Source organism: Acanthisitta chloris, unplaced genomic scaffold (assembly GCF_000695815.1).
Source record: "Acanthisitta chloris isolate BGI_N310 unplaced genomic scaffold, ASM69581v1 scaffold8275, whole genome shotgun sequence".
NCBI lineage: Eukaryota > Metazoa > Chordata > Aves > Passeriformes > Acanthisittidae > Acanthisitta > Acanthisitta chloris.
Window position 1 is genome coordinate 11,529 of NW_008674236.1, and position 17,986 is coordinate 29,514.

At 54.5% G+C, this 17,986-nt stretch overlaps 1 protein-coding gene across 1 annotated transcript in view; it reads left to right on the forward strand.

Annotated features, from left to right (window-relative positions):
* NCOR2 (nuclear receptor corepressor 2) overlaps nucleotides 1-17,986 on the forward strand; it is a gene marked incomplete at both ends in the record, with an annotated part of 30,680 nt that overhangs the window by 9,168 nt on the left and 3,526 nt on the right. The window contains 17 exons of the mRNA XM_009075257.1: nucleotides 1,870-2,020; nucleotides 5,493-5,645; nucleotides 6,095-6,181; nucleotides 6,650-6,927; nucleotides 7,718-8,081; nucleotides 8,894-9,121; nucleotides 9,235-9,507; nucleotides 9,623-9,769; nucleotides 10,198-10,341; nucleotides 10,453-10,615; nucleotides 11,206-11,639; nucleotides 12,930-13,073; nucleotides 13,236-13,378; nucleotides 13,684-13,877; nucleotides 15,459-15,605; nucleotides 15,881-16,026; nucleotides 17,280-17,333. Of these exons, the coding sequence (XP_009073505.1) occupies nucleotides 1,870-2,020; nucleotides 5,493-5,645; nucleotides 6,095-6,181; nucleotides 6,650-6,927; nucleotides 7,718-8,081; nucleotides 8,894-9,121; nucleotides 9,235-9,507; nucleotides 9,623-9,769; nucleotides 10,198-10,341; nucleotides 10,453-10,615; nucleotides 11,206-11,639; nucleotides 12,930-13,073; nucleotides 13,236-13,378; nucleotides 13,684-13,877; nucleotides 15,459-15,605; nucleotides 15,881-16,026; nucleotides 17,280-17,333 (3,250 nt within the window). The remainder of the gene's footprint in view (nucleotides 1-1,869; nucleotides 2,021-5,492; nucleotides 5,646-6,094; nucleotides 6,182-6,649; nucleotides 6,928-7,717; nucleotides 8,082-8,893; nucleotides 9,122-9,234; nucleotides 9,508-9,622; nucleotides 9,770-10,197; nucleotides 10,342-10,452; nucleotides 10,616-11,205; nucleotides 11,640-12,929; nucleotides 13,074-13,235; nucleotides 13,379-13,683; nucleotides 13,878-15,458; nucleotides 15,606-15,880; nucleotides 16,027-17,279; nucleotides 17,334-17,986) is intronic.

The window sequence follows — 17,986 nt, forward strand, 5'->3', positions numbered from 1 at the left end:
ATCTTCAGAAGAGCAGCTGGCAAGCGGGTGATAGTTTCTTGCAGTGTGAGTTATTGCTCATCTGGTAACAGAGCGGAGAGCATTAAAAAAAAAATATCTGTTTCCCGTGGGGATTTTATCTGGCCATCATTCAGATATTTAAAGCCACTCAGGCTCAGATTTTTGCCTGCCTACTTCAAGGAGGGTGACCATGTTCCCTTTGGCCCTGGGGACCTAATCCTGAATCCTGGCCTGGAGCAAAGGCATAGCTTGCCTGGTGCCCTGTGTGTAACAGCTGCCAGGAGCAGGTGCTCAGGGGCTGTAAATAACCCATCAGAGCAAACACTTGCTCCATTCTCTTGGATGCCCCCACAGCAGCTATGGGCAGTGGAATGGGTGAGTGTGAAGGGTCTTGAGCACCATGTGCCACTTCAGGAGATGAGCACAGTTTCCTCTGATGCTATTTTGCATCCAGCTGATGAATCAGTCCAGAGTCCTTTGTTTGTCTTGGGATTAAGATACCAAGCCCAGACCCAGGGCATTGCCTGCCTCTCCTGGCCCAGCAGCCTGCATCCCTATGCTCCCACTGGGGAGAAAGAGCTCCCTGTTCCAGCAGCAGCTCCCGGTACCAGAGCTGATATTTGATCTCAGATTAGTCATCCAGTTCACAGGAGGCAGATCTTGAATATATGTTCTCTGCTCTGAAGCCATCTGTCATCACTTGCTTTCACATCCCTTCTGAGCACTTTCACGGAAGGGAGGTGACTTACCTGGGACTAGGAGAGCCATTGCCAAGTGCACCATGAGGGTGAATGACCGGAGCACTGAACCCTGATGCTGGCATGTCCTGGCAGCTGTGGTGGTGTTATGGGGACTGATGGTGCTCTGAGGGCTTGGTACAGAGCACCCCAAGCTGGGGTGGGGAAATAATCTACATGGCACGACCTGGAAGCACCAGCAAAGCTGGCGGGGGCATTGCTTCCCTGAGGCTTCTCCTAAACATCAGTCCTGGGCTCAGGGGGTGTTAAATGAGCAGAGTGGGCAGGTATCAGTCAGGAGCTTTGCTCTGACAGCATTCCTGTGCCCTCCTGGAGATGGGAAGAGGGACCACCACCCCATGGTGGCCATTCCCAGGTGGCACCAACAAGTTACAATGGTTGTTCATCACCAGCAACACTTCAAGGACATCTAGCTCTGTGTTTTGAAGTGGATTCGGGGAGGGCAGGTGGCTGTGAGCTGTGTCTGTGTGTGCCTGCGGGGAAGGAGGTTTCGGTTCGTGCTGGTTTGTGTGAGGAGCCCGATGCTGTTCCTGTTGGAGAGCTAAGACAGGCTTCACTCCCCGACCTGCTCCAGGAGCGGTTTCGTTGACGCCTGCTGTCTCACCCGGGCGCGCTGCCAGCTCCCGCACGCAGGCAGCTCGCTGAAGGTCATGCTGCTGCCAGCAGATGTGCCTGGGTGGGCAGGACATCTCTGTAGCTCCTGTGCCAGGCTGGGGAAATAGGCTGCAGGGAAGAAGCTAATGCTCAAGCAATCCCTGCTGTTACCAAGGTGTCCCCAGGACGGCCCCAGCCGTGTCTCCCAGACCTGGGGAGGGGGAGGAAGCCAAGTAGCTTACTCCGAAACATGCAGGGTGATAGAGCTGCTGTTTTGGAGGTCTGTGCTGTCCTCGCCCCCCACCTCTTCCCAGCAGCCTCGCACAGATCACGTACCTTTTTACCGCTCGTCGTTATCATCTTCATCAATAATTAAGCTGCGAGTCCCTGGCTGTTGGCTGCGCCAGGAAGCGGAGGCCGGGTGCGCTCCCTGCGCTCAGCAAAAACCTGTCCCCGCGCGCGCGCTCGCTTAATTGCTTGTGACACTGTTAAATATGGATCTTGGTGGCTTTCCAAGGGCACCCCGGCAGAAGTGCTGTACAAAGGAACCATTACCAGGGTAATCAGAGAAGACAGCCCCAGCAAAGCAGAGAAGGCGAGGGAGGATGCCGTGCCCAAAGGACATGTCATCTACGAAGGGAAGAAAGGCCACGTGCTGTCCTACGAGGGTAAGTCCTAATCCTCTGCCTTTTTAGGGCAGGCATTGGGAGTTTGCTCTGCTGTGGCTGGGAGTTGGGAGGTATTTGAGGAAAGGCTGACAAAGTGCAACTGGCCAGCCTTGTGTCTTTGCTTGCAGCATCATTTCTCTCCCTTCCCACCCCATCCTGGCTGAGTGTCCCTTTGTCCCGTGTGGTTATCTTGCCTGGGAGATGGCTTTGCTGGCAGGCAAGGGTGCAGTAGGAGAGCATCCCCAAACTCTTAGGCCAAGGCAGACTCAAAAACCTGTGAAGTGGAGGCAAGTCAGGTAGTTCAGTATAAGGGTTTATTCAGACACCAAATTCTCACCTGCAAAGCCTTGGGTACTGTGCAGATTTTCCAGCATGCTGCCCTGCAGGAATTTTCCTGGGCCCAGCAGCACTGTGCTTCACTATCTGGTGAGGTTTGCTAGAGCTATTGGAGAGAGTGAAGCCATTCCTGCAATCCACAAGGAGCTGTCTGGGGATGTGTTGGCCTGTTGCCACTCCCCCACGGCACGGTAAGGTGCTTCCTCGGTAAATGCCGGCGGTGCCTCGCTGCGTTGGGGTGTCAGCAGGTGGTCACCAGCTGCTCCTGCCTCCTCTGTGCCTGCTCAGCCCATTGCAGCACTGGCCATCAGAGCTGCTCTGTGCATCCTGGTGCCTCCCATTGGAGATCAGCAGATGTTTCTCTCCACTGAGGCTGGAAACAAGTCCTCCGTGCTTTCCTTCACCGTGTGCTGGGTCAGGCATCTCTGGTGTGGAGCCAGGCCCCTCCTGGCCCACAGCTGGGCTCAGGAAGAGCCAAGTTACAGCCCCACATCTCTTGGGGTAAAATATTGGTGTGTGCTCCTGTGTGCACAGGGACAGCCGTCCTCATGTGTCACCTCTCAGTTGAGTTTGGAGATGACTAAGGAGCAGTTCCAAACCTCAGTTGCCTCAGCAGGTGTCTCTGGCCAACTGCCCTGCTACCTGAACCCTCTGCCTCCCTGCCCAAGGTGGCTACATCCGTCCCTGGGGCAGAGCATCCCTTCCAGCCTGCCTGTCAGTCCTGCAGGCAGAGTGTGTCTCACAGGAGTCCCTTTCCTCTTGCCCACAAGTGCAGGCAGCTGGTTCCATTGCAGGCTGGTAGTTTCATCGGGGACCGGAGGCAGAGGGTTCAGGTCAGGCCATGGGGGGCAACTCACAGGCTCTGGCTGATGTCACCTCTGTGTGTGGCCTGAGACCACAGGGGTCTTTCAGGACAAGGCTGTGCCATGCTTCCACCTGCCCCGTGGAAACCAACTCATCCCATGCCTCCTTGTATCCACTGTCAACTCTAGCCCAGATAAGAAGTGTCACTGTGGAAGACTTGTGTCTGGGCGCCCTTTGGGACAGTTGGCAGGGCTCGGACCAGGGAGGACGCAGGAAGCGTTTCGGGACTTGTTTGTGCAAGAAGCTATTTTAATCACCTCTGCCTGGGCTGGGAGTTGAACAAGGTTGGTCTCAGAAATGGTGCCATCAGGGAGAGATGGGGAGGATTCCCAGCAGTGAGGGCTGCCCATGCCCAGAGCTGGGATCCCACTCCGGGCAGAAAAGGAGAGCTGCAAACCAAACTCTTCCCTGGTGTTGGTGTCAGCCCAAGTCTCCTTGGCTGCAGTCTGTGCCCATCACCTCTCATCCTACTGCCTGTGGACACAGCTGAGGAATTAATTCCTTCCTCTTCTCAGCAGCCTTTTGCATGCTTGATAGTGTTTTATCACATCCCAAGTGTATTTTATCACATCCCGAGTGATGCCGCATGCTGCTGCAGCCTTGCCAGCCCTGCCTCTCTCCTTCCCCCTACACAGCCCAGCGAGGCTGTGCAGCCAGGAGTGGAAGAGTTAAAAAAAAAAAATTAAATAAGAAAACTGAAATTGTTGGTGATCATGAATTTTGGCAAGCAGAAAAAAAATTGCAAATTCTTTAGTGTCATGAGGGTGCTTAAAATAAAAGAGCTGTAATGAGACGAGATCCTGTAGCATGTGTGAGCTGAATTGTGCTAGATTGGTTATTCTCATCCTGCATATGATTGCTGATGGCTGCTGCAAGGCGAGGGACGTGGGTTTGGAGTGGTTTTCTTTCTGTTTAGTCTCTCTTCTCCCTCGCGCCCTCCCCCTGCTTCCCGGTGGTACAAAGGGTGCCCGGGAGCACGTCCCCTCCTGCAGAAGGGCTGGTGGCAACAGATGTGCCTTGATGACAGGGTGCAGGCAGATCGCCCGCGTCTGCCACACAGCGCTTGGCTGATTCTGAATGTCACCCCCGGATTTCTCCTGTCAAACGGAGCTGCAGCGCAGGCTCAGGCACGGACCCCCTCTTGTTTCCCCACACACAGCCCCAAACACTTTGTGGATTGAGTGGGTGCTGATTGCGGAAACCAACAGTGGGTGTGAAGTTGTAATAATCCCATTTTATTAATTACTGGTTTTGCCGAGGAGGAGTTTTGTTCCTGATTGTCCACGATGGAGTGAATATTTTTAACTTCTCCGTTTTCTCTGATTGTACAACCACCTTCTCTGCCCACGGAGACGAGGATCAGGGCACTGCTGATCCTTAGCAGGGGCAGCCTGGCTAGGCACGATGGGCAGGGGCGTTTATCTTTCCAAGCTGACATTCCGTTGGGAGCGCGTTACATAAACACGAGGCGTTCAGCTGGATCAGAAGCTGCTGAATTCACAGCTCGCTGCACATGATGGGTGCCCAGCGCCTGGGGTGGGCAGGATGCTGCCTGGCACGGGCAGGGCTGTGCTTGCAGGGTGGGCAGTAGCTCAGGACAAGTGTCCCCTGTTTGTTTGCAGAGAACCTGCTCCAGGTTCAGATGGGGGGTAGTCAGTGGTCTCTCCTCACTCTAGCTCTTGCTCCATCAGTCCTGTATGGGACTTCCCACCATCTCTCCCAGGTCTTCTGCACGCTTCCCACCGTTTCAGAGGAATCATTCTCAGCTTTGCTTCTCCTTCATTTTCCCTGATTTTCTCACCCAGGGAGTGTCTCGGCAAATGTTAAGGCTGGCCAAGATCCCAAACAGTAGGTGTCTAGCAAAAATCAAAACAAACAAGGAAAAAAGAAAATTAAATTCCTCAGACCCAGAGGGCCAAGTTCAGGGGAATTGCAGCTGCTCCCACCAGTGCTGTGCTGGCTCTGGGCTGTGCCACTGCCTATGTGGTGTCCCCACCAGGGAGGGAGGGAGCAGGGCACAACAGGGTGGATGCTCCTACCCGAGCAGGAGGCACAGATCTGGAGTCTGAGGCAGGCAGGGAGGGGAGAAAACACCAGCTGAATTTCCTGGAAATCAACCCCGTGCGATGTTTCTGGCACCGCGGAGTGGTGGCTGATGCTGGGATGGGATCTGACCTCTCAGCAACGCACACAAACAGCAGTAAACACTCTCCCCTGACCCATGCCAACTTTGCATGCTCCTGACAGTGTCTCTCGGTGTTCCCTTTGCCAGGTGGAGTTGCTGCTTCTCAGTGTCCCAGAGAAGACAGCAGGAGTTCGGGAGCTTCCCATGAGACCACAGGAACCAAACGGACTTACGATATGATGGAGGGGAGGATCAGCAGGGGCTTATCAGCCCGTGATACCTTATCTGCCAGCACTGAAGGTGGGTGTGGGTGAAACCTTCCACCTGTGCTGTGTTAGTGACCCACAGAGACCCCATCTTGTCTCTTGTCTACATGATGCACTTTCCTGTACTGGTATTTTGGCAGTGGTTAGCTGGAACCCTGCAGCAGAGCCCAACAGGACAGCATCAGGCCAGCGTGAGAGAACAAGGGACACAGTTTGGCCCATTTGCCTTTGGTGACTGTCCTGGCAGACCAGTTTTAGAAATATAAAAACAAAAGGAAGCACATTTTTTAAAATGAGAAATAAGTAATTTAGAAATTGTTGATTTTTTCATTGCTGTCCCAGGAGTCCCTGGTAACACGAAGTAATTTAGAAGTTGTTGATTTTTTCGTTGCTGTCCCAGGAGTCCCTGGTAACACTGTCATGTATTTATTGTAAATGATCTGCTGTGTCACAACCCAACGTTCCCTCTTGGGTCTCTTCTAGGTCTCATGGGTCGAGCGATCCCTCCAGACCGACACAGTCCCCATAACCTAAAGGAGCAACATCACATGCGAGGCTCTATTACACAAGGTAAAGCCTGCAGGGGAGATGGGCATGGACAGAGGTCACGTGGGGAAGCAGCACACATGCATCGTCCCTTGTTCTGGGTGTCAGGGTAGGACAGGAGGAAACAAGGATGGACACATCAAGGTCCAGCTGCAGATCTCTGCAGCCCCTGCTATGTGCTCAGAGAGATTTTCAGTCTTGCTCAGCTTCTACCAACCCGAGCTCTGCCAAAATCAGGGATAAAATTGTCAGGGCCTTGCAGGAAGGCAGGTTGAAATTAGTGTGAAATGAATGCAGAAAGTGGTGGTGGATGCCAGGGGGACTAGCTGCATTACTGATACAGCCGCTCAGTATGCTCGGTTGGGAACCAGTCCCTGAGTTACATGCAGTAACTGGAGACCCCCTTGAAGTGAGCATCCACATGGGGTCTGGGTGTCCATTGTCTGGCTGGGGAATCTGCCTCTGCATCCATCATCTGCTTGGGGGTTGCAGGAATACCTCGGTCCTATGTGGAGGCCCATGAGGACTACCTCAGAAGAGAAGCCAAACAGCTCAAGAGGGAAAACACTCCACCGAGGGACTTATCTGATGCCTACAAGGTCAGGTCTCACGAGGGCCTTACTCCTCTGAAAATGAAACCAGCCCATGAAGACCTGGTAGCCACAGTGAAAGAAGGAGGAAGATCAATCCATGAGATTCCCCGGGAGGAGCTAAGACGAACACCAGACATCTCTCTGACGAGACCTCTGAAGGAAGGCTCCATCACGCAGGTGAGTACAGGGTGAACAGCAGATGTGATCAGTCCTGCTCAGGCTGCTGTCCTTGCACAGATCCTGGGGACCATTCCCAAGGTAAACGGAGAGCAGAGACAGCTTGCGTTGCGCCACTGGTCAGAACTGAGGTTCTGTTTGGGTATGGGTTGTCCTGCCCCATCCTTTGATGGGGTCCCTTCCAATATGAACCATCCTGTGGTCCTTCTCTGCAGATAAATACAAAACCTAGGGAACCTCTTAGGTTAAGAAAGGAATGCTCTGTCTACGTGTGTAAATGGAAGGGGATGCATTTGCCTCTTGTTCAAGGCCATAGTCAACTCTCTGCCTTCGGCAGTTGTGACTCTGGGTGCACATAAACTTGGTCTCCTCCCTTCATGGGCAAGTGGCAGCCCAGCAGGGCCAGTAGCTAGGAAGAAACACACAGCATGCTGTCTCCCGTTGGGCTCCAAATATTTGGAGGGTTCCCATGACACCTTGTAGTCCTACCCCATTCCACAGTGTGTGTAGGAGAGAGGCGTGATGGGCACAGCCAGCCTTCAGCAGTGACTCATCATCATCTTGTTGGAGCACAACAAGACACGCAAGATGGGCACTCCACCCTGCCCCATGCCGTGCCGAGCGGTTATCTCTGCTTTGCCGATGGCTGTTGCCGTTTGACCGAGGAAACTTGGTGTATTCTCCCAACGAACAAGGAATCACAAGTCTTGCTGAAATTTGGTGGGATGTGGTCGCTGCGTCCCCTTCTGCTCTACGCTCCTCTGATATCCCCTCTGCCTCCTGTCCCCAGGGTACCCCACTGAAGTATGACAGCGGCTCTTCCTCCTCAAGTACTAAAAAGCATGACGTGCGGTCCATCATTGGCAGTCCCAGCGGAACTTTTCACTCTGTGCACTCGCTGGATGTCATCCAAGACCCGAGGAATCTGGAGAGAGCTTACGAAGAGAGCCCGAAAAACAGGCCAAGCCCAGTGACAAACTCAGGTGGCTCCATCGCCAGAGTGGCTCCTGTGATTGTACCCGAGCCAGGCAAGCCCCACCAAAGTGCCCTTGGCTATGAGGACCACCAAGCAGGGCACAGCACAGCGTTTGGCAGCCACTTACACAGAGGGTCTCCAGTCCCCACGCGGGAGTCCACGCCGCGGCAGCACGAAGGTACTTGGCAAACCTTTTCTTTGATGCTGAGATTTCTAGCAACCAGGCAGGCGAGGTGTGCGGGAGGTGGCTGCTGACCCCACCTGCCCGAGCTGTTCCCAGCAGGTGCCTGTTGAACCCGTTCTTCCCGGCACTCTACACCCACAGCTTACTCATGGCACTGGGGCGACTGCCAGGTACAGCTGAGGCTCAGCTCCCTTCCTGGGGATGCTCACATGGTTGAAGTGAGGGCACTTCACCTGTGCCAGGTTACCTAAAGGGAGTCTTGAGCCATGGCTGGTGAAGCTGTTGGTATTTCGAAAGTCTTTTCCCAGTATTGGCCCAGGGCACCCCGTTTTCCCGCAGGCAGGCAGGAAAGCAGTGCTTGAGGCACTGTGTGGGAAATCTTCATACTTTTAACCAACCTGATGTGTGTTTGCCCACTTTGTGTGTTTGTGACCTATCCATCTCCTGGGCACCTGAGTGCCTCACCTCCAGAACATCTATTCCCTTCTGAGTTGGTGGATCTGGGCAGTGCAGCTGGTTCCACCTCTGGCTCTTCCTGCAGGCCAGGATGAACACACAGACCACCCGGCATGGATGTGCTGAGATGATTTGGGACAGGCCTCTCCTCCCAGGGGCAAATGGGGCTTGGCCTGCTTTGACCTTGGTGGCGTAATAGGGCATGGCAGTGCAGGGAGGAGGGAAAGGTCCCTCCAGTTCAGGGTAGCTATGAGCATCCCTGGGGGACACGCTTGGCCACAGGCATCCCTCGGGGACATGGCTTGGCTGCAGCACTCAGTCTCTGACTCATTTCCTTCTGCTCACTGCAGGCAGCATCACTGCCGGGAAGCCGGTGTCCCAGGACAGAAAGATCACCCCCACATCCAGAGAGCTCACCAACTCCAAGTCTCCCCACGCCCCCGTAGCTGGCCACCACCACCCCATCTCCCCGTACGAGCACCTGCTCCGCGGCGTCAGCGGCGTTGACCTGTACCGAGGACACATCCCGCTGCCTTTCGACCCCGCCGCCATCCCGAGGGGAATCCAACTGGAAGCAGGTATCTTCATCAGGGACACGGTCTGTTTGGGACTGGTTCTTTCCTTGCTATGCACTGAAAGCCTGAGGTGTCTAGGGAAAGCCACTTGACATCTGCATCCTTTTCTCTCCCAGCTGCTGCTTACTACCTGCCAAGGCATCTGGCTCCGAGCCCCACGTACCCCCACCTGTACCCCCCATACCTCATCCGGGGCTACCCGGACACGGCTGCCATGGAGAACCGACAGACCATCATCAACGACTACATCACGTCCCAGCAGATGCACCACAACGCTGCGGCCACGGCCATGGCGCAGCGCGCCGACATGCTGCGTGGACTGTCGCCCCGGGAACCCTCCCTCGCCCTCAACTATGCAGCAGGTCCTCCCAGCATGGCACTCTCCAGGGGTTTGGGGGCAGTTTGGGAGAAGGAGACTGAGGGAGGCTGACGCTGCCAGTTGCACCATGGCCAAAGTGCAGCAGCTCAGCATCGTCCTGACAGCCCTCTCACTTCTCTCTCCAGGCATCATCGACCTGTCCCAAGTGCCACACCTGCCTGTCCTCGTGCCCCCTACCCCTGGCACCTCTGCCACCACCATGGACCGCATTACCTACATCCCTGGACCCCCCCAGACCTTCGGCAGCCGGCACAGCTCTCCCCAGGTAACACTGCAGGTTGCTTTTCCCATGGAAATACGGCTGAGCAGGACACCCTTAACCAATCCAGGGCCGTAGGCTGAGTGTGCCAGAGCAGATGGGGAGACCCCAAATTAATCCACACTCAGGGGCGCACCTACTCCTTCAAACCAGCCCCTCCAGTCCTGCTTGTCCAGGGCTTCCTTGCTTTTCCTCTTTCTTCCCCAAAGTGTCATCTAGCAAACTTTGTGGAAGGTCATACCCCAGAGATGGCGCCAGGACAGCTATTCCATGATTTGTCTGGGTTTTGTCATGCTGGTTGGCCTCGTCTGCTCTGCTCCAGGTGACCTTGGATGGAGCCATTCCTTATCTGCTCTGCAGACGCAGTGATGTGAAGATCAGACAGCGTTCCCGGGGAAATTGCTGTGTCTGCAGCCCTCTCACTGCCTTTTGGTTGGGTTTCAGGAGGCCCCACACACATGACCAAACAGTCGGGATCATCAGTGTCTGAACGGGAACGGGAACGAGAGCGGGAACGGGAGAGGGAGCGTGAAAAATCCATCCTAGCGTCCACCACAGTGGAGCATGCACCTATCTGGAGACCAGGTAGGCTGGGGAGGAGCCTGGCATCACACCTTGGGGTCTGTGCTGGGTGGAGGTAAGTTTGGGGCTATAGGGCAGAGAGCTAAAGAAGCCCTTCCTTGTGTGCTCCCCCAGGTACAGAGCAGTCCAGCAGCCATTCGTCCTCCCACTCTCACAGCCACCAGCACTCTCCCGTCTCACCCCGCACCCACGAGACCATCCAGCAGCGCCCCAGCGTGCTCCACAACACGAACATGAAGATCATCTCTTCAGAGACCCCCACCCCTTCCGTCCTGCGGTATGTCCCATCACTTTCCTGGACACCTGCACCGGCACGGCCATGGCAGTTAATTAATGAGCACCTCTGAGGTGGAGTGAGGGTTGTAGCACGGCCATGGCAGTTAATTAACAAGCACCTCTGAGGTGGAGTGAGGGTTGTTTTGGACTTTAGTCTCAGCAGGAGCAGGATTGGGCCTTCCAAGGAAGTTGTGATGGGGAGAGGCAGATTTTGGTGCCCAATTCCTTGAGTTCTCCTAGTGGCTTTTCCTCCTACTGGGAAAGAAAGCAAGATTGTGCCTGTGCCCAAATACAGGTATCACTCCTCTTGCTGAATGTTGCCTGGTGGAGCTGTAAAGGTCTTTGGGACCTGTCCACGGGTTTTATGCCCTCCAGTCAATGCATCCAGACCCTAAAGCCCGTGGCTAGTTACTGTGGTGGAGGCTCCATCTGAACCCTCCTCACTGGCCCCAGGATGGGCCAACCCTGTGCTCAGGAGCCCTGAAAGACCCTCAGCCAGACAGGGCTGGACACTGAGGCTCTGCTAACAAACAGCATTCCCTTTCCTCATGTGCTTCTCTCATCTTGGCCTCATCTTTTTTTTTCTTCCAGATCCTCCTCCACCGCTACCACGTCACCGATCTGCTCTGCCGCCTTCCCCTCATCCTCCACCCTGCGCTCCTCCCTCAGCGTGGCCGACGGCTACGCGGCCCCGCTGGACCCAGCCATCCTGCAGAAAGAGGCCTCGAGGGTGCGGGAAGCCAGGTCAGAACGAGCCCAGACTGACAACAACGTCTACACCTCAAAGCTGCCCAGTGGGGCCAACCTTGAACAGTCACCTTCGCCCATTAAAGCCATGGAGTCGAGATCTTTGCCCACCTCCGGACCTGGTTCTTCTCATCACTATGGCAGAGGACAGGGGAAAAGCCAGCAGCACCATCACACTCTGGACCAGCAGCACGCAGCCTCAGGCTCCGAGCAGCACAGTAGAGAAAAGAGTCAAAATAAACGCTTTTCCATGCAGGAGCAGGAGCTCCGAGCACTCGGTAAGACCACCACGACAGCGGCCAACTTCATAGATGTGATTATCATGCGCCAAATGTCTCGCGATAAGGGGCAGCGAGAAAGAGGCTCGCTGAGTAACGACTCTGCCAGCGATGGTAAGAAATCAGAGGGGAGAGGTGAGACAGCTGTGGCCTGACACCCGTTTTATTTCATTATTCCCTATTTTTAGTTGCACATTTTGGCTATCGGCTTCGTCAGCTCCCCGAGTGTGGTTATCCCTCTGCTTCCCGGTCGTTGTGTTATTCCAGGTGTTTTTATTTGTGTGCAGTTTTAAGGATCTTCCCTTCTCCCACCCTTTTTGAGTTTTTCCTGTTGCCAAGTCCTGTTTTGCAAACCTTGTGCAGTTCCTGGTATTGCTTTCTACAGACAATAGCCATTGGCTAATTTCGATTTCCCCATCCTTGGAAATTCCCAGGCAGTCTGTAAGGAACAGTTGTGGGTAACAAATCAAACGAGCAAAGCGGAGAACTGGGGTTGTGAGTGTGACAGGGCTGCTGGCCATGAGACATAGACCTCCCTGCTCGTGAGCTCCAGGACCTCAGAGGGCTTTGTGTGTCTCAGCTTGGATGGGATCTTCACTTGGGGTGACCTCGCTCAGGGTCCTGGTGTTGGATGCTGCCCAGAACGGCACCATGGACATGGCTGTCCTGGGATCACTCGGCCCAGCCATGTTCAGCAGCTGTTTTCAGAGCAGACCACAGGAACCATCTAATAGGAGTCTTGTGCAGGACACAAAAGCTCTGGGGTTAGTTATTGCAAAAGAAAATGCAGGGAGGGGGCTGGATTAAAGGTCTGAGTCATTCTTGATGGGACCAGCCTTCACCCAGAGCATTCATCCAGGCTCCCACCGGTATGCAGAAGCTTTCTAAAGCACTTGGAAACCTGTTGTGAAGCCACCTCCATTCCCACCAGGAATCACTGCCCCTCTGGGCATTGCTGTCCCTCTGGACATAGGAAGAGTTTCAGTGGGAGGGGAAAGGGGGGAAAAAAGTTCTGAACCCACAGGATTTGGACTTGGTCCTTGAGTCTCATGTGTCACCATGAACTGCTGAGTGTCCAGCTCTGCAGGAATGAGGCATCAGCTCTTCACTTCAGCCATCACCACAACTGGACCTCGGAGGTGGTTCTGGGGGTCCCTGTAGTGTGACCTGCCAGGTCTTCCCTCATCTCTTTTTCCCACCTTTGCTGAACATGTGACTACTCACAAGTGATGGTGCCACAGCACTAGGGAAAAGCTAAGTGGTTCTAACTCCTTTCTCCCATTTCCTCAGGCTTTCATGGAGGCTACAGTCCTGAGCAGATGGAAGCAGTGAGTCCCATGAGCTCACCCAGCCTGTCCCATGAGAAAGGGGCCAAGCTCCTGCAGGATGCAGAGAAGGGGCACGGAGAGCATGACCTGAGGCAGAAACAGCAAGGTGAGGGCAGGGGCTGGCACTGCCAGCTGGCATGGGACAGCCTGAGCTGGCATGGGGGGTCTCATCAGCCAACTCCCTGCTCCAGGATGAATCCTGGGATGGCATTCAGGGAAGGGGACACAGACATCATCTCATGCCTGCTCTCTTCTTTGCCTCCCCCAGGCTCCCTGAAGTCCTTGGCTCCCGAAGCTGCCCACCTGCAGCACCTGAGGCAGCCTGATGGCCCCCAGTGCCAGCCCCTACAGTCCAGCCAGAGCATCAAGGGCACGAACCAGCGAGTGGTCACGTTGGCCCAGCACATCAGTGTAACTAACTTCATTCACCTTCCTCATGGGGCTGTGGGGAGGAGGGAGGAGCTGAATGAGACCCGTCAGGTGGAGTCGGGCTGGGAGTGATGCTGGAGACCTCAACCCTGGTTGAGGTCTGGAGAGCAGGGGGCCTCAGGTGCATTCAGCCTGGGTGTTTGTGTCCCCAACAAGCCTGTCACGAGAGCTGAAGTTACATCTGCAGGGACAAACCAGCCTAATTCCCTCCTGCTGGCCCTCCTAATCAATCCCAGCAAAGCAAAGGTAGAAACCAACTGTTTCTGACTCACGGGTTTCTTCTGCAGGAGGTCATCACGCAGGACTACACACGCCATCACCCGCAGCAGCTCAACTCCCACATCCAGACCCCAGTGTACTCCTTCCCCGGGGCGGCGTGTCCGGTGCTGGACCTGCGCCGCACCCCCAGCGAGGCCTATCCGCAGCAGCAGGAGCACACAGCAGCCTCACGCATCTCCCCACAGAACGAGGGGGGAAAAAGGTGAGGTCAGAGAGTCCAAGCTGGCATAGGTGGGTTTGTACCACTCTGAGTTCAGACAGACCAGGACTGCCCAGGGTGAGGAGCCTAGTGGGTGGGTGCCCTTGGCTGTCTGGCAGCCCAGTAAGGGGGTGCATGGGCCAGGCTGGCGTTTGGCATTGTTGAATTTACGCTCCCTGGCGTGGTGCTCTGTGAATTCCCTGCTTACACAGCCCAGAGTGTAAAACTGCGTTCTGGTCTGGGCATCTTTTCCCTGTTGCCATCACTGTCATCCTAGAGATGCTCTTTAACACCCACTTGGAGTCTGTGTGTGATCCCCTTCCCAATCTAGTTGGTGTCACAAGACAGTTCAGGTGGGAAGGAATCTCTCAAGATCATCCAGCCCAGCACCCTCCACTTGAGCAGGTTGTCCTGAGTCATGGCCAGTTGGTTTCTGAATATCTCCACTGATGGAGACTTAAACACCTCTCTGGCCAACCTGCCACAGGATTTGAGCACCCTCACAGAAAGGAAGTGTTTCCTTGTGGGATGGAATTTCATGTGTTTTGTTTGTGCCTGTTGCTTCTTGTCCTGTCACACTTCCCTGTCCACAGATGGTTCCAGAGAACCCACAGCAAGGTTTTCCATTGGTTCAGAGTTAATTTTATCTTCATCCTTCTCAGTGAGTCAGAAGTTTGTTAGACACATGTGCTGTGTCAACTGCAACTGTCCATCTCAGGCACCCTCTGTATTTGTTTTAAAGTCACTTTCAAATCCCTGTGCTGCTTCAAGGCAGGTCTGATTGCTGTCATACAGAATTAAAACATGGGTCTGCCCTCCCACCCAAACACCCACAGGGACCCAGATGCATCCAGGAATGAGTGGTGCCTCCTAACTGATGGTTCCTTGTCAGTAAATGGGATTGTGTTTCACAGCTCTGCCTGTCCTAGAGTTGGCTTTATAACATGAAGGGAGGGAGCCCAGCCCTGACCACCCAGTGGGGGGAAAAATGGGGAAAAAAAAGAGAAACCACAGAAAGAACAAAGACATAAATTTCCAGAACTCGCTGTGAAGAATTCCTCACAGACACAAGCCTGGCTGTTTCCCAGGCTCTGGCCACAGACATCGGGGCCAGCATCAGCCCTCTCCAGGCTGCCCCAGCTCCAGATCCCCTCCCAGGCCAGCCAGTCCCTGTGTGGCCCTGGACAGGGAGGGTGGGAGGTGCTGCCTCTGCTGTGTTCACAGATATGGAGTATCAAATGCCATGTCCCCAAAGGGTTAATGTCACAGCCCTCCATGGGCCTCTCTGCCAGCCAAGGGCACAGGCTGAGCCAGCAGGTCCCAGGACTGCTCCCGTGTCCTGTCTTTGGGACAGCTCAGCTGGGAATGTGGCCACGGCTCAGCTCAGCCTGGCTCTGCACACCCAAGCTGTGCTCTCCCTCCAGCCTGCGTTGTCACCAGGAGCCCTCGGGGTGTGAAAGGTTTGGCTGTTCTCCCTGCTGCAGGAAAGTGATTTTAGTCATCCTCCCCCTCCTGACCCCGAGCTGCTGCACAGGATCAGAGGCTGCTGCAGTGAACTGATGACAGCTTCCCACTTCTCCGCAGGTCCCCGGAGCAGGGCAGAGCCGCGGCCGGTGGGACAGAGAGCTGTATCGAGCCAGTGTCTCCACCAGACGGCGTGGGAGAAGCAGAGCACGCCAAGAGCACCCCGTACCCCGTCCTGTTCCGCGAGGGAGAGCCCATGGACCAGAGGTACTGCCCGGGAGAAGGTGGTGGAGATGGGGATGGGGATGTGCCCCAGCCCAGGCTGCTTTCCTTGCTGCCAAAAGGAGTGTCCCATCACAGGCTGCTGTCTGTAAGGGCTTTTCAACACCATGGGGTACATTTATGGTTAGGGTAGGGAGAAGCTGGTGATCCCGAGTATCACAGGAGCTCCCAGGCTGAATCTGAGAAGTTACACTAAGGGAAGAGTCTTTCTAGGTAGGACTTTGTGCATTGGATGTTTCCAATGGTATTTTACTTTGCAGAATGGGGTCCAAGTCCCCAGGAAACAACACTCAGCCTCCAGCTTTCTTCAGCAAGCTGACTGAGAGCAACTCTGCCATGGTGAAGTCCAAGAAACAGGAGATCATCAAGAAGCTCAGCACGACCAACAAAAACGAGACGGAGTACAGTAAGGACCTGTGGGGAGATGAATGCAGGGCACCAAGGGGGGAATAACCTCGAGGACACATGAAGCAGAGGAGATTTGGGAATGGAAGCTGCTGTGTTAAGGTCTGGGAGCTCCCAGGCAGCTTCATCTGCGTCGTGCCCTCATTTGTTGGGAAGTGCAAGGTCCAAATGCTTCCTGAGATGTTCTGTGCTGGTGCCAGCCATGGCTGTGTGCATCCTGGGAGGCAATAGGAAGCTTCCCACCCCACATCTCCTTCTCTGGGCCTGTCAATCCCACTCACACCAGATAACCTCAATAGGAAGGAAATAATGAGCTGAGCATGAAGGAGACTTAAGAGCAATTGATATTTTAATGAATGGCCAGCCAAGCTGAATCCTTCCTCCTTGGGATGCATCTCCCCCCAACATTACTTTAAGCCCTACATCAATATTGGTGCAGCTCTGTAAAACTAACCAGGCTGGCTTAGATTAGAAATTCAGCCTGTTCATTCATTAACCGCTAATAGAGTAGATAGGATCATAATTTAATTTAGCCCAGCATTATACAGTCAATACTAATTCAGTTTGAATCCATCTTACAACAGCTGCATCGGATAAGAGGGACCGAGCTGTCTCGTCTCTTGGATGATGTTACCATGAGCCAAGAGTATTGTTATGCCCCTTTGGGGACATGTGGCCAAACCCCGTGACCTTCCACACTTTCCCTTATCAAGGGAAAATATATAGAAATAGGATACTCCTCATATTTGATGAGAATTTCTGTTATTCTAAAGAAAGTGATATCCAAGTCAAACAGTTCAGCTAAGAGGGAAAATATTGATTTAACATTTCTTCTCCTCCTCCTCACCCTCTCCACTGCCCAGACCTGCTCCCTGGATGGAGGCTTGAGCCTTTGGAAATCCCACAGGCAGGAGAGAGGACTTGGCTTCACCGAGTTTGTAAACACAAGGGCTGGAGGGAGGGAGGGAGGTCAGCTGTGAGCACAGACAGTGCCCTGGCTCTCTGGGCTGCTCTGCCCTTTCCCACCTGGTAAAAGTGCCCACTGTGGATCCCCCAAAGGTATTGGGACTTACTCCTGGTCCCAGCCAGCACTCCCAGACTGCCCCCAGTGCCTGGAGGAGGTGGGCTGCTCTCGGGCTGGGTGCCACGACAGGGACACAGGGATCTTGTCGTGGCTGGCACGGTAGGTCCTGCACTGCCCCCAGCCTGCATGGCCAGCTCTCCATACTGAAGAGCTCCTTTGTTTTTCTCCAGATGTTGGGCAGCCTGGGACAGAGATTTTCAACATGCCGGCGACTACTGGAGCAGGTAACTCCCTGACATACCTGTACCTCATTCCCCACAGGGCTTACAGCCATGGACAGCAGGAGACTTAGTAGATTTAAGCATCCCCTTTTTGCCTTTTCTCCTAAGACCAAGCATAACAGTTGCTGGGACGTGGAAGCCTTGGGACTCATCCTAACTCCCTGCTGTTGGGTTGGAGTCAGGGCTAACTCCTGGCAGAGCTTGAGGAGGAGTTAAAAGTCAAGCAAGGGTTGGCCATCTGATGCTAACAGAGCGTTAAACCATAGCAAGATGGACCTCATGACAGGGAGAGAGCAGCCTGCTCTTGGTGGGACCTTGTGGTCACCTAGGGGTGGGTAGGAGAGCAGAAGTGAAGGGGAGTGGGAGGGTGGGACGCAGGGTCTGTGCTACTGTGGTCTGGGCAGGAGGCGGGAGCCAGTTGCAACAACAAACTGGAGGAAGAGCAGCACTTGGTGTTGGGCAAACTGGCAATGGCTGAGGACCGAGAAGGTGTTACCTGGGAGGTGGAGGGGTGCTCAGATACACGACCAGCCCAAGGGGGAACAACAGCAGGAAGGCTGTCTCTGTTGCTGCCTGTGTCGTGTCCAGGTGGGCTCACAAATGGATGAAGTGATTTCCCATCGAGGAGCACTAATTGGTACTTAATTGATTAAGAA